The sequence below is a fragment of the Lissotriton vulgaris genome, chromosome 1_1 (assembly GCF_964263255.1).
Source record: "Lissotriton vulgaris chromosome 1_1, aLisVul1.2, whole genome shotgun sequence".
Taxonomy (NCBI): Eukaryota; Metazoa; Chordata; class Amphibia; order Caudata; family Salamandridae; genus Lissotriton; species Lissotriton vulgaris.
This window is the reverse complement of record NC_141685.1, coordinates 1037851078-1037865891: the sequence shown is the minus strand read 5'-3', so window position 1 is coordinate 1037865891 and position 14814 is coordinate 1037851078. Positions and strand designations below refer to the sequence as shown.

Genomic DNA, 14814 nt, shown 5'->3' with positions numbered 1-14814 from the left:
CAGCCCCTTTGCAGATATTCATCGGCCTCCCACTGAATTCTTACATCGTGGTTACTGGCTAACAGGTCGAGTCTTCCTTCAGGTTCTTCATACAGTAGGGCAATCCTTCTTCTGATCCTCACAGGTCCAGGAGAAGATCTGTGGGGTCCGCTTTTATGCATAGTCTCAGCCTGTGGGTGAAGGACAAGCTTTTGCCCATGCCCTAAACCCTTTCTGGTCAGCTCCTCTACCCCCATTGGGTTTTGTACCAACTTGACTAGAGAGACAAATGACAAGAAGGCTCAAGAGTGAACTGCATCTGTCAGTGACAAGGTGGGCACTCTTGGAGTAAAAAAGGAGCTGCTTACTATTCCAGGCTACTGTTTGGGATATGTAAAACAAAATGTACTTGTTCTACCTTTTAAATACCATGCACCCTGCACTATGGGCATTTAAGGCTTACCTTCCAGGTGACTTATAGATTTTAAAAGGGAAGGTTTAGGCCTGGCAAAAAATATACCTTGGCAGGTCAAAATGGTGTTTAAAACCGCATACACAGGCTGCAGAGCCAGGCCTAGAGACCTGTTTTACAGAGCTACAGTGGAGTGGTGTGGCTCACTGGTTAGAGGCGGCAGACCCGGAAGCAGAGAGCGGCCCGGGACCAAGGTTCAATTCCCGACGCAGCAGGGTTGTGGACCAGGGTCAACGGACTCGATAATTCTCGCCTCGGTGCCTACTCTAACCAGGGATCACACTCAGCAACTCTGGGCATTAAGCTTGCCTCATCTCTACAACGGCCCCCCACAGACGCTGGGGATGCCTGGTTTCACCTTGGAGATACCCAGACGGGACCATCTCACAGGGAAAGCCAGGACGGGTTCCCCAGCGGTCTTCAGCGCCAGGACACCCCGAGATGGGGTAACAGTGCGCTTTACAAGTATCATCATTACATCATTATTACTTTAGTGGGTGACAGAATGAGGGCTGTATCCCACAAGTAGCATGTAATTTACAGGGTCCCAGTACTATATATTTTGTAAATGATATGTGGCAAGTGGTTATATATCAATTTAGCCATGTTTAAAGAGAGAGTACAAGCGCTTCACCACTGGTTAGCAGGTGTGAATTGCGCATAGTCCTATGGCCAACAAAAATGCATTTCAGCTAAAGAAGGCAAAAATCTGCTGTAACTTACAGAAACACAAATTTCCAATACCCCTCAACATCACAAATAGGCAATAAAGTCTCAGCCCCCGAGGGAGATTGTTTTGTTTTTTTGCCCCCAATGATCTGTTCTCCCCAGAGGGGCGGAAAGCGCAGTCGACAGCACGGATTAACTTATTTTTCAGTCTGTTTTGGCATTGGGCTGCATCCTCCAACCTTCAAGCCAAAACAGTGAGCAGATTGAGGTATTTACCCTCAAGCTGCCCTTTCTAGGAAAACAGAAAGTACACTAAACACCAGTGGTTGGATTTCTTTTTTTAATGACTTCCTTACTGAAGGGGCAGACAATCTGTTGGGGGGCATACTAACTGTGCCACAGATATGGTACACAGTGCGATCCATGAGCACCATTTGGGAGGGGCACATGGACTCCAAGGCATCCTCTTCAAGGAGAGGGCTTTTAATTCCAGTCAAAGGCCTGAGCCGTGGTTTCAGGCCGTGATCCTGTCCTTCACTAATGCAATTTTCTCCGCATTAAAATGTCTGGATTTGGTAAGATGCCCATACAAGGGAGCTAACCAAACCCCCAGTTTCATGAAAATTCAGTGGAAAAATCTCAATGTTTTCACTGTGCTTTTTGGGAAAGTTTAACCTTGTGGTAAGTTGGCCCACCCACTCAAGTGGGCTCCTATTTTTACCTGGAGATATGTATGGATACTAATTAGTAGGACTTTTGTCAATCCTTCCAGATTCCAGAACTTTCCATCTCAGAAACATGAGAAACTTCTATGATTGTAGCCAAAGTTTGAGGTTTGGAGGTCCTTTTGAGTAAGAAAAATGTGTATTATCCACACTATTCAGGTTTCCTCCAGGTTCCTAGTTTTCAGAGGTGTCTGGGGTCTGTAGGTGTCCCTGGATTCTTGCCAAACCCAGACCTTCATACTACAGCTACCTACACCACCAGAATGATTGAAATGGAAAAAACATTGTTTCTGTGTTGCGTTTTGGAACCTTTCTTGTTACAAGTGAAAGGCCCACTCAAACAAACTAGGTGTAATTTGTTTTTACTTGGAGAAGAGTGGAAATACACAAAACAGTAGGGCCTCATTCATTTTTGGCTTTCAAATTTAAGTCATGAGCACAATAGAACATATTTGTAAAACACCCTCTAAATCACCTTGTAATGGGTAACCCCTAATTCAGAGTGGTATTAATCACCCCTACTCTCAAATTCAGATTCTTAGACACATTTCAATTCAGTTCAGTTCAAAAACTTTATTGTGGTTGGGTATAACCATAAAAGCACATACATTAGATAAAATATGCAGTTTTCAAACATAGCAATTATCTTTTAAAATCGATTGATCTAATTTAAATCCATCATCAATAAAAATCGTCAAAGTGGGAAGAAAAAAATTGAAAATGCATATCTGGGTAAGGGTGTCTATTGTCGAGTCCCACCTACATGGACCTAGTTTCTTTTCTCTTATTTGTATAAGTACGGAGTAATATGACCTGCTCTTAATGGTTGCGATGAAAACTTTTAAAAATTAACCTTCACTGATTCTGGGACATGGTAATATGGTAATTACAGTGTAACCTTTTTACTGCTTGCTTCAATGAGAGATATTACTGTGTCGCCGTAACGCTGCATTGGTGCTTCACTGTTTTCGTGGCCGGCCGGCAGGTTGTAGGCCCGTATTTGTTCTGATTCGATGCACAATAAAGGTTATCAAAAATAAATAAAAAAGAAAATGCATATCTGTCCTTCATACCTATTTTTATTTATTAATTTTACCCCTTAAACTGTTACATGGTTGAAATATAATGTAAAATAATTATAAACGTAATGTTTGTTGATGGCTATGGGTGTTGTGTTTTTGACAACTGATTAGCCCTATATAGCTTTGCAGTCGAAATAATGTGACCAATGTAACAGTATATTACTTGTGTAGAGCTTCAGTGCCATAAATTATGGATATATTGTCACCTTTTTCTATTTAATACTCTTTTTTTTTTATTTCAACTATTAATTTCTTTTGGAAAACTATGAGCAATTTACACAAATGACCTACTCCTGTATTCAGAATGTTGTTTGATTTCCATTAATGTACAGTTTTCCAGGTTCACGGAGTTTCACACATTTTCCCCCCACAAATGGCAAATAGGTAGAAATTGTAAATATTGATCATCACCTCAAATACCGCAAAACTTGTGGTGGAATTGTTTTTAACAACTCTGTATCTGAAAGTGTCACCTTACCACAGCAAACATTTTGTTGATGCCACTGTAAGAGAAAAACTCACACTTTTTTTGCACAGAACTTTCTTTTCCTATATTTCCAAAAAAGTCACATATTTGCAATTTTCCTGGTTCCCTTCAAGGGGAACTACTGATTTGGGATGCCTTTAGAATCCCTAATGTGTGTGTGACGGGGGGAGGGGAGGAGATAGATGTAAAATTGGGCTGGCAATATTTTGCGGGAAAATAGTTATGAAGACTTGCGCATGAACTGCAGCAAATTGAGGGCTCCAATGAGGGGGAAAGCCACATCAATTTAAAGTTTGAAGCAGGCGAGAGAACATTTTAACTGCAATAATTTTGAAGTCCACAAGATGGCAGTGGTGTAAGCATCTTAACTGTGTCAGTTTAATTTTGTCTGTCTAAAATTAGGCGTAGATGTCATTTGCGCCTGATTTTAAATTGCAGGTGAGGTGCTGAATGCACGAACTACCTCACAGGTTTTTGACCCCTACAAATTTCTCCCGGTAAAACTTGGAGGAATATTTTGAAACAGTAATGCCGGTCACAAAAACACTTACAACACGTTCCTAGAAGAAAACTCAGGCAGGCGCAAAACTGCATGTTTTCACCTGAGCCTCGACACGCGGGTGTGTGTATATGACAAACATTTCTTACAAGCTTTGTGGATTTGAGCAGATTTTCGGTTAAATGAGCACCCTAGCGATGTAAGCTTTGTAGACTGAAAGTGGCACTTGGTAGTTTGAGAGAGTTACCTTATTCGCTACCCAATCCTAGCTGTGTATTTCCGGAGTCCCTATATTAGGATTTAAAACTCATTTATTGGCCCAGAGTACTGCATTCAAATGCTTTTCCAGGAAGAGAGCCTCTCCGCACAAATCTACAAGGATTAAAGTTGCTTAATCCTTGCAAGATTACTGAGGGACGTGCTTGGGGCCGACAGCATCCATCTGTCTTTTCCTTTAGGCAGTTGAGCGCCAAGCATCCTTCTGCACCGCACGTGACACTGCAGACAGAACTGTTGTGTCGCTGTGATTTATTGACGGGTGTAGAAATGATTCTTTTTGTATTGCTGCATGATTTGAGTCTGACTATTGGTAACACCACAAGGGATCCTGAATACACATCAGAAGTCACTCCAAATACGATAGTTCATATCGTAAAGATTACACACACAAAGCTTCCATTCCATCGAATAAGAGCCTCCAGCGGGGAATGGTGGACTGTGCGTCATGTCTCGGAGAGGAAGAGACCAAGTTGTGGAATTTGATTGCGATTGAAACTGTATTCTGTAGTAGGCTGCAAACCAGTCTTGACCCTGCTCTAGTGAGACCAGTTAATCCTGAAATGCCAAGCCAGGTCCGCCCTGAACCCGAACACCAGCAACCCAGGACCGGCTCGTGCTTGTTATGGGCTCATCAGTTCGGCCTGGACTGTTCCCGTTGGAGCAGGGTCCAGACTGATTCGCATATATCCAAACCGAGGTGCCATAGTGTGCGAAATAACGATGGACTGGGATGTGGCCCGAGTAACCAGTAACCAGTCGATGAGATGAGTTCAAGCATTCCATATATTACTTTGTGTATACTTTTTTTTACATACTCGCTCCGCAGTTTATTTCAGTCTCAGTACATTGCTTCTAGGGTAACCAGTGCAGTAGTTGCAGCTCTGTACCAGGATGTGGCAGGCGCACTAGTTAACACACCTGTAGAAGGCTCAGATGCCCAAACTATTTTTTTTTACATTTATTTAGAGCAGACCTTGCCACATGGGCAGCGAAACGCTCTGCGGAACACCAGCTAACAAAATCACAAGCATTCAAAATGCAATAGGTCTCGCCTTTGATTAAGTTAAAGCCATTTGCTTTGCTAATGGCATTGTATAGCAAAGCAAATGGCTTTAACTTAATGAAAGGTGAGACCTATTGCTTTTTTAATGCTTCTTTAAATATGTCATGTGTATTGTGTTTTATCATATCTGGGTCATTTTTCCCTAAGGGGGCTGGCGCCATATTCCAATAATATATATATGAACATACTTTGGTTTTTTCAAAAAAATTTCGCCCCCAACTCTTTTTTTTTCATGAGCTTCACTTGCAACTCGCAAGCATCATTTATGGCATTGTGTGGTAACATATGCATTATGTATTTATATGTTTATTATTTAGTTGCATTTGGCTGTTTATATGTTATTTTAGTGATGACATACTTCATTTGCCATATCTATTGCCATTTAAGTTCTGGTGCTGTTGGAGGGCTGTGGTGTATTTACAATGTGATTAGGCATGATGGAACAACGTTCTTCTATGTCAGCGTTTGCCTATGTGTGGGAAGGGCTATAAAAACCTGTATTACCATGGCGCCAACCAGATTGAGAAAGGCTGCTTGACAGCCGAAACGCATCTCTCCAGTTGTGGGGTTCGAGGGTGACCCAGGGTAATAAAGAAACCTGCAGTCCAGAGTGTGTGCATTCTTCCAGTGTGGAGCAGGAGTTTGGATGTTTGTGTGTGTGTGTGTGTGTGTATAGGGCGCACTGTGTGTGTACTAATATCAAGACTGTAGATACAACTATTAAAGTTAGACCTCGACTGTAAAGAATGTATTTCAATGAAAATGTTATAAGGAAAGCATAAAGGAGAGAGTAGAGTGAGAAGAGAGATGAACATAGAAGAGAGAGAGGAAGAGGGGAAAACCTCACACCATAATACCTACATTCTCGTTCAATCTTCCAGACATGGGACTACATTCCAATCTCTCAGAATCCATCACAAACCTGATTGTTATGTCTCTCATGATGCACTTTGGTACAGGGGTAGTTCACAAAAGTCAGTCACCTACCGGGCCCTGTGCAACGAATTCCACCATGGTAAAGCCCAGGACTTCCCATGCATACTGCCCGAGGTGCCAAGAAAGTAATCAAGAACTAGTCATCTACGAGGTCTGTCCATGCACAATCCCAGAGGAGGAAGACGGTCCCCGTGCAGTTAACAAGATTCAGTCACCCACGAAGTGAGGTCAATGCATTTTTTGATTTCCAGTTTTATGTAGCACAAACTCGACCCGGAGGTATTGGAGTTGCTTTACATGAGCACCAGTTACATTACACAAGGACACATACATTTTATGGCAGGCATGGGGAGATTATGTGCCCAGAATCACAGTAAGCTGAGCTGAGGCCGAAGCTCGAACCTGGCTCCCAAGCAACAAAGTCGGAAGTTCTGACGTTACACTACATTCTCTTCACAAGTCGGTGACCTACGGTGATATATGCAGTGAAATCCACCACAACGGAGCCCACAACTCATAGTATGCACTCCTACTGGTGCTGAAGTAGTTCACGAGAGCCAGTCACCTCAGGGGCCCAATGCAGTGAAATCCAGCCCAACAGAGCCAACGGCACACTCGCAGAAGTGTAAGCTCACACGATCCAGTCACCAATGGAGCTCTAGCTAAATATTCACCCACACAAAACCACGCGATGCACTAGGCACACTCATCGACTGGGGTGGCAGCAGTTCACAAGAGCCTGTCACCTATAGGGCCCTGTACAGAAAATTCAGCAGAGCTCCCGACGCACCAATGCACGCTCTCGGAGGTTTACAAGAGCCACTGAATTAAGGGTCTCTGCGCAGTGAAACCCACGATCCACGTGTAACCCCCAGCGCACCAGACACACTCCCACTAGTGACTGGGTGGGTGTCGAGACCTGGCTGACTATAGGCCTTTGCCATAGGGAAATCCGTAGCGGCTGAGCATGTGACCCACTGAGCACCCACGCAAGTTTACGGTAAGGGCGTCAGATCCAAGGTTACCCCATTAGAGATTTTCACCACAGATAAACACAGCCTAGAGGCACCTGACTCTCTGACACAACCGCTAGCACCTAGAGGTCGTTTGAAGGGCAGGAGGTGCTGTATGAAGACCGCGTAGCATAGAATAAACACACACTCCTCTAGCAGGCAGCGGAAAGCTGTTCGCAGAAAATAGATTTCCCTACCACATCACACATGTCAGGCTGCAGGAGCATCTCACATGCTCAGACGCTCTCCTCACAGAGCTGGCGTGCCCTCCGCCATCTGAGAGCCATTAGCAGGATGCGTGGGGACACCCCAGCTGTGGTGGCCAGAGAAACTTCAGGATAAAGAGGCGAAGCTGGTAACTACAACCCTGCCTGGGCCAGCAGCCAAGCGTGAGGCAGCGGACACCCAGCCTTCCGACAAGCGCTCGCCATAGCGCTGTTTATATTTGCATCACGCTTTCACTTTTGAAAGTGAAAGCGCAATCTAAAAATAAACACGCAACGCCCTGTCTCTTTTTGCGAGGCCCATTAGGACTGGATCTCAGAGGCTGGTTTACATAACACGCCTCTGAGATAAGAAATTGCTTCACGACATCCGTGAAGCAGGACACCCAGTTCAGATGGGACGTCCCAAAAGGAGAAAGACGGTAACACAGAAGGCTTATTTTCAATGGGAAGGCACTGTTAACCATAAATGGTGACGCTACCCAATGAAAATGAGGTGTGGGGCTTCAAGCCCCATTCTGAACTATACTTGCCCACAATATGTCTTGCAGACGATAGCAGCGCATGCGCGCTGCAACACAGGTCTGCGAGACCTAAACAAAGAAGGCAGGGTGGGTGATAGTCATTATGGAATTAGAGAGGAGCAGAGACTGTTAAGTTCTGAATAGGTGAGTTTTCAACTTCCTTCTGAAGTAGGAGAATTTAGCAATCGCTCTGCCACATAACCCAAAAATAAGGAAGAAACATTTGATTTTTTTCTCGGGCAGTCTGCGTTAAGGCTGGGTCTATTTTCCTGCCGCTGTCCAATGTCAATCAGGGACTACTTTTTTTTTGTTCAACTAAGACCGCCGATCTGTGAACCCATCTCCGAAATTCTTAAAATCCAACTTCTACCGTCTTTCAATCGCAAACATAGTGTTTATTGAGAGTACATTTTGTGAATATATCATACTCCACTTTAGTTTCTAAATTTTGTATTTAGAATGGGAGCATGTCTTCGTTTAGGTTTACAAAGCTATTTCTTTACTCTTGTTTTATGTTGCATGTTATTTCTTTTGTGTACTTTCTATGCACAATTTTCTTTAAATAGTTGGTTTTACTCCAACTTTACATCCTGAGGTCTCCCTTCTCTGGAGTTTTACGTCCCTTTTCTGATTTGATGCCTTAGCCTTTCAGATTCCTGAAGTAATGTTGTAGTCAGAATTAATGTTCCAGAAGTGAGGTCATAGTCTGACGTCCAGTCCCTTCAGTTGATGATGCGAGAGTCTGAATCACAGTTCCAGGATTAATGCTACTGAATGACGCCTGGGGCCTGGAATGTTGTCAATGCCTGACGTCTGATTCTAGGCGTGAGTTCACCATATTAAAATGATGTCATGCCTGATATTACAGTCATGGTGTGGTGGTATACTTTGGGTTAGAGATAATAAGAGATTGATGCCACAAAAATGGAACCTGGGCCCCGAATGTTACTAATCTGAAATATCTGGTTCCTGAAGTACTGTCAGTGTCACTGTCTCGAGGCATATTCAAGGTGGGATGTGACAATCTGAGGTCATGGTTCTGAAGAGAAGCCATAGTTTGTTACCTCCTGTTGGAATGGCATTCCAGGTGTGCAGAAACCAGACTGACCTCACTCTGAGAACCTACCATCGGTTCCACGCCCCATCCCTGTCCAATGTAGACATTGATCCTTGCAAGTCTTTGGAAAGTAGAACATGCTGTAATACAGAAGCCTCTGCTTTATAAATATTCTAAACATATTAAAAGTAACACTAAACATTACAGGATATCGGGATTTAAGAACACATACATTTAAGCTGTGATTCAACACAAACTAGCCATTTAAGTTTTTTTCTGTTTATTTACTGCGAATGGATATATTCTTATTCTCCAGATATTCTGACCTGTTGTTTCCTCTCTCCCTGGCAGGACTTCGCAAGTGGGTGGAGGTTGGCAATTCGGGTGTCTTCCGGCCAGAGATGCTGCTGCCCATGGGGCTACCAGAGGGGGTGTCTGTGATCGCATGGGGTTTGTCCCTAGAAAGGTAAGTTGGACTGATGCTCCTTCCTGCTAATTGCCTCATTTTCACATCACTCTCTGCTAAAGGCTTACCAGGACAATGCCCAGTCTCCCGTATGGAAGAAACCGTCTTTTCCACACGTCTTTCTTTACCAAGCATGCCTTTACCATTGTTTCCTTTGGGATCCGGATTTTTGCCCTGGCAGGTTGTTTTCTTGTGTTGTGAAACATGATCTTCCCAAAAAAAAAAAAAAAAATATATATATATATATATATATATATATATATATATATATATATATATATATATATATATATATATTTGTGCGCTTGTAGTAAATAAACTACTGTGCGAGATAAGGTACCCCCGAGTGCTGTCTATTATTCCTTGGGATTTTAAGGTGTTGAGCGCTATATATATATATATATATATATATATATATATATATATATATATATATATATATATATATATATATATATATATATATATATATATATATATATAAAAAATATTGCAATACAATTCGTACAGGGAGGTAGTTTTAGGAAATACCTGAATATTAAGTTTAGGGGTGGTTAGTGATAAAGGTAGATTGGGAGTAAATATTAAATTAAAAGAATATAAATGTTTTACTTACCTTAGATATACTTACCATGCGTGGTAAAAACATGCATTGTAATGTCAATTTGCCAACATGCCATTGTCATGGGGAGACTGGTAGGCTTGAGAAAGGTTCTAAGGAATCATTCTTGACCACGTCTACCGACCTTCTAGGGGCACCAACCCGTGGGCAAATAAAAAACATGGAGAGGCCGATCTGCTGTCCCCCTTTTAGGGGGCTCACTAGTTCAGACCTTTATAGGGGATGTTAAAGTGCTCGCGGATTTTAATGCTATTTTGGTGGCAGGTCTCTCATAAGAACAGGGATTGTCGAGGTGGCTCCTTGTGGGGTTAATTGATGATGAGGAGTCCCAGTACTGAAAGAACAAGCATATGCTTCAGACTAGGAATGAGAGAAACCTCATTAAAAGTGTCTCTGCATTGAAAGGGTGGGAAGATCAAGGTGCTGTTGCCTATACAGTGTTGGTCCTAGAACACGACTGGAAACGAATGCTAGTAGCCCTGGTTATGGTGCATTTGTGGAGCCATGCCCAAGTGCTGGGATGCTACAGTCCATCTAGGAGCAGCAGCCTCCATAACATCATATGTCTCTGCTCACTTGTAGGAAGAGGTTTCTCCTCTGGTAGTCTTCTGCCTGTCTGACTGATCTCTATTCTTGCAGGCCCACCATGATCAAATATGGCATCAACAACATCCGGGAGCTGGTGGGTCACAAGGTCAACCTGCAGATGGTCTACGACAGTCCCATATGTCGCCTGGACACCTAGCACCCAAAAACATCAGTCACCCGGTGTACCCCATCCTGCACGCAGTGAACCCCATGAGCTACAGACATTATTTATTCAGCCGAAACAATCTATCTTTCGGAGATGGCTTTCCTATTCTTAATAAATTTTTGCTATCATGTCCTGTGAATTTCTCTTGTCCATTTGCTACTCGCTCATTCTCAGACCTGATACATTCTACAAATACTTGAGGGTGCCCTCCCATGCAGAAACCCAGCCTTTTATTTTTTATTTTAGTTTGGAGTTGCTTTGGAACTTGTATCACAGTTTTCATCCCACATTTTCCAATACTGTATTCCGGTCATTATGTCTGCCACCTTGATAGCAACCAAAAACCATCTGTGGAATCTGTGTTCACAAGTCACAGGGTTGGTCCATGGGAGGTGTTCTTTCAGGATTCGATATGAATTACCTTATTCAGCCTCCTCCCGGCAGACCTGGGTGAATCTAGCTTCATCGGCCTGGCAGAGGTGCAAAGCAACAGTGAGTGGAGCAAAGGTTAAGGTTTAACCCAGGCGCAAGAGAAGCACAGCTCTCCAGAAATATGTGTTACCTCAACTGCTGTATGCTCTCTGTGTGTACAGTGTTTAGCTGTTTGATGCTTCTGTAGTGCATAGTACAGCCTGCAGCCTTTTATGATCGTTGATGTTTGTGAGTGGAGTAGGAATCCCATTACCCGTGCAGGTGTATACTTGTAGCGGGGCATATACTGAGTGTGTTACCTGTACTGCACTACTCTGTGCACTCAGCCCCTCGCTGTCTCTCCATTTCAGTTATTTGTGCCCTTTGACACACTTTTACATTAGCTCTTTAAAAGCACAGACCTACAAGCCACCCCCACTCCCCCCGGCAGCCTTAGGAAGGCTTGTATGTTCAGCATCTATTCTGTAATGCTTGTCTACACTTGCACAGGGGCCATCGTCAGAACATGCAGCAGTACTGCTTGCTGCTTGTGTGGCAGTTCATGTCACCAAGCCACAAGCCGACCAAACCACCGTCAAACTTTGGCTTCTGTCACATCGAAAATGTTAACTAGTAAGTGTGTTTTATTCTTTGGCGCAAGATAAACCTTGAACTGCGACCAAATGTTTAACAACTGGAAAATATGACCGTATATTATTCAGCATTAAATGCAAGCATCTTTATAGCTTCAAGTCCACTTGGAAAATAATGTACTTTGTTTTCAGAACGTTGTGAGTGACACGAGATCTTTGTTGAATTTACTTTGCTTTAATTCTGCAGTTTCCAATCTAAAAGTATCCTGTCAGCCACATAAAAGATCCCTGAGATCTTAAGTATTTCTTTCCAGCAAGTGTCATGTTTTAAAGGTAGATCACCTCGTGTCCTGTGCTGTCCTGGAGTGGAAGATGATGAAGTGATCGTGTTTTCTGGGTCGCGATGTTAGTTAGCCATACCCACTACAGAGTATGGCTTACAGGAGAGCAAGACTGGAACCCCCTTACTCGCCTAGAGTTGCTCTTGGACTACTGGTTTTTATTTAATAGTGAACGAAGCAGGAAATTGGGAGCTTTTTCTTAACATGCTGGTGTGCCAAATCACACATTGTTGCAACAAACAAGATGGCACTGGTGTGTGGAAATGCAACTTTCCGTGCACACCACATATTTTGTGTAACATGTTTCCCTTTAGTAAGGTCTGTGTGGGTGGAGCTCAGGGTTAGGGGGGAGCGGCATTCAAATGTTGCTTTCTCAGTGACTTCTGTTGTCTTATAGCAAACCCTTAACAAACGTATGGTGTGCACTGTTGGATATAACCCACCAGCACTCGTGCAGCCTCCTTTAAACCCGTTTCTCCCCTTTGTGGTATGGTGCTCACTGGCATTAGAGCTCTTGAACAGCATGCACGGGCTTCCTGTTGGATTTATTACAGTCAAATGAAATCCCTCTTAGAACTCGTTTACCCTAAAGCTTCGAAATATGAAAGTTGACTTTTCTGGTAAGTTATCCGTGTTAATTTGAAATAATCATTTAATCTGATTTAAAGCCCTTTTGACCTGCTATCCTGCACGGGGACACTGTAGCACTGTTCCCCACGCCTCAGCCCCCTGACTTTAACAAGCTTTTGCAATGTAATAGATCTCGCATTTGAGAGAGTTAAAACTATTGCCATTGTACATGACAATGCTTTTAATTTGTGTTTTGAAAACGAACACATACATAAAAGGCATTGTCATTTATATTGGCAAAAGCTCAAATTATTGCAAATGTGAGACCACTTTAATGGTGGCTGCGCCCCGTTCTTTAGACGCTGCTCGCCGTATTCAGCGGTGAAGATCACAATCAATGTTTTTGTTTTTTTTGTACCCCCTGTGACAGGCCGTGGTTCATGTGCAGTCTGTGCCTCCACAGACACTGCAAAAGAGGTCAGCCTGGGTGGTTCCTACACCTGGACGCAGAAAACACATACCAACTGTAATTTAAAAAACTGCATATACATGGTGAAATGCAATAAAAGATATATTGGGATGACCACGAGACCGGTCAAGGTAAGAATCACGGAACATCGCAGCAGCATTTGTTGAAAAAAATCAGTACAAAGATGAGCACACATTTTCTGACTGAGGACATTCACCTGACCATATACGGTGGACTCTCTAGGAAGCACATCCACACATGAACAAAAAATACCCTGTTTAGAGGCGAACAAAGTCGGATTTTCTGTCTGTCGTCTCATGTGAGTGGGCGAAGTGACTACATTCCATGGAGTAAAATGAATAATAGAGCTCCCCCTGGCCACCCACATATATATTCCACCGTCACATGACTTCTCCGCTCTGTCATTCAGAACAGGGATACTGACCACACAGAGCCCCAGTCTGGGAAGAAGTTGGAAAGCTTGCAGTAAAAACGGTAGTGTGCAGTGGCAGGATAGGCAGATGAACCAGAATACGGAAGATTGCTGTGGAAACCGAGGAGCGCGCAGCAATCTGCCGTATCCTGGTTCGTCTCCCTATCCCAATACTGTTTTTTTTAGAAGGGTCTCCAACTTCTTCCCGCACCGGGGCTCTGCTGTAAGGGGGCGTTTACAGGAAATCGGTATTCTGCCCTACTGTTAATTGCCCTACGTGGGTTTTACTAGCATCAGCTCTGTTGTAAGGGGGCGTGTACACAGTACATCAGTACTCTGGCCTACTGTTTATTGCCCTACGTGAGCCTTACTGGAATCGGATATTGTTTACTTGCGGTTACCTTCAGGCAACCTCTCAGATGTATACTTTTGTGTACTGATGATGATCCCCCTATCCTAGTCTGGATTGAAACGTCGTCGACAAACACATCTTGACTCCAAACGGGTTCATTTGGATTTATGAGGAGTACAAGATGTTCATTTGATTGTGACCGTTTTTAACATGTAACTTGCTGGTGAAATCACTATGTGTGTAAACGCTTGAGGTCTGGAAATCTGTTGGCTTCCAATCTTTTTACCCCCTGCACTTTGTTTATGTTTTGCTTTGTTTTTTTCGATTGCTCGTGTAATAAATACATTGTTCTACCATTTTGATAAAATCAACACGGGTATTAATGTTGTTCTGTGCACCATTGTCTTATAAACCTTTAGTAGGGACCCTGGTCTCTTAGAACTCACCTTTGGATGGCGGTCAGGTGTACTAACATGCATGCGTGTACCACAAGCTCGAAGCAATCACCTTTGGACTATCAGCCGAGCCACCCTGGGGGGTTCAGGACTGGTAACCCTTCATTGATGATCACTTTCCTCCTCTACTACTGTTAAGGATCCACGTTGCCTTCCGAGCAGCCACTTCCCCCTTCAAGATGACTCTTGTTCTTGCACATCACAGACACAATCTAGCTTCCCCGTATTCTATGGTAACTTCCACCTGAAAGTGATTGCCCACAGGAGATTTGTACTTAAGACTATTGTCCCGCTCGGTTCTCCGCTCCAGAGGCAGCAGAGGTCGGGTAGGTCATCTTG

At 43.4% G+C, this 14814-nt stretch overlaps 1 protein-coding gene across 1 annotated transcript in view; it reads left to right on the top strand.

Moving 5' to 3' along the window:
- The window catches only part of FARSA (phenylalanyl-tRNA synthetase subunit alpha), a 97239-nt gene extending 86260 nt beyond the window's left edge, over window positions 1-10979 (top strand). The window contains exons 12-13 of the mRNA XM_086962212.1: window positions 9361-9475; window positions 10737-10979. Coding sequence (XP_086818338.1) covers window positions 9361-9475; window positions 10737-10842 — 221 coding nt within the window. The 3' untranslated portion in view covers window positions 10843-10979. The remainder of the gene's footprint in view (window positions 1-9360; window positions 9476-10736) is intronic.
- The last annotated feature ends 3835 nt before the right edge of the window (window positions 10980-14814 follow it).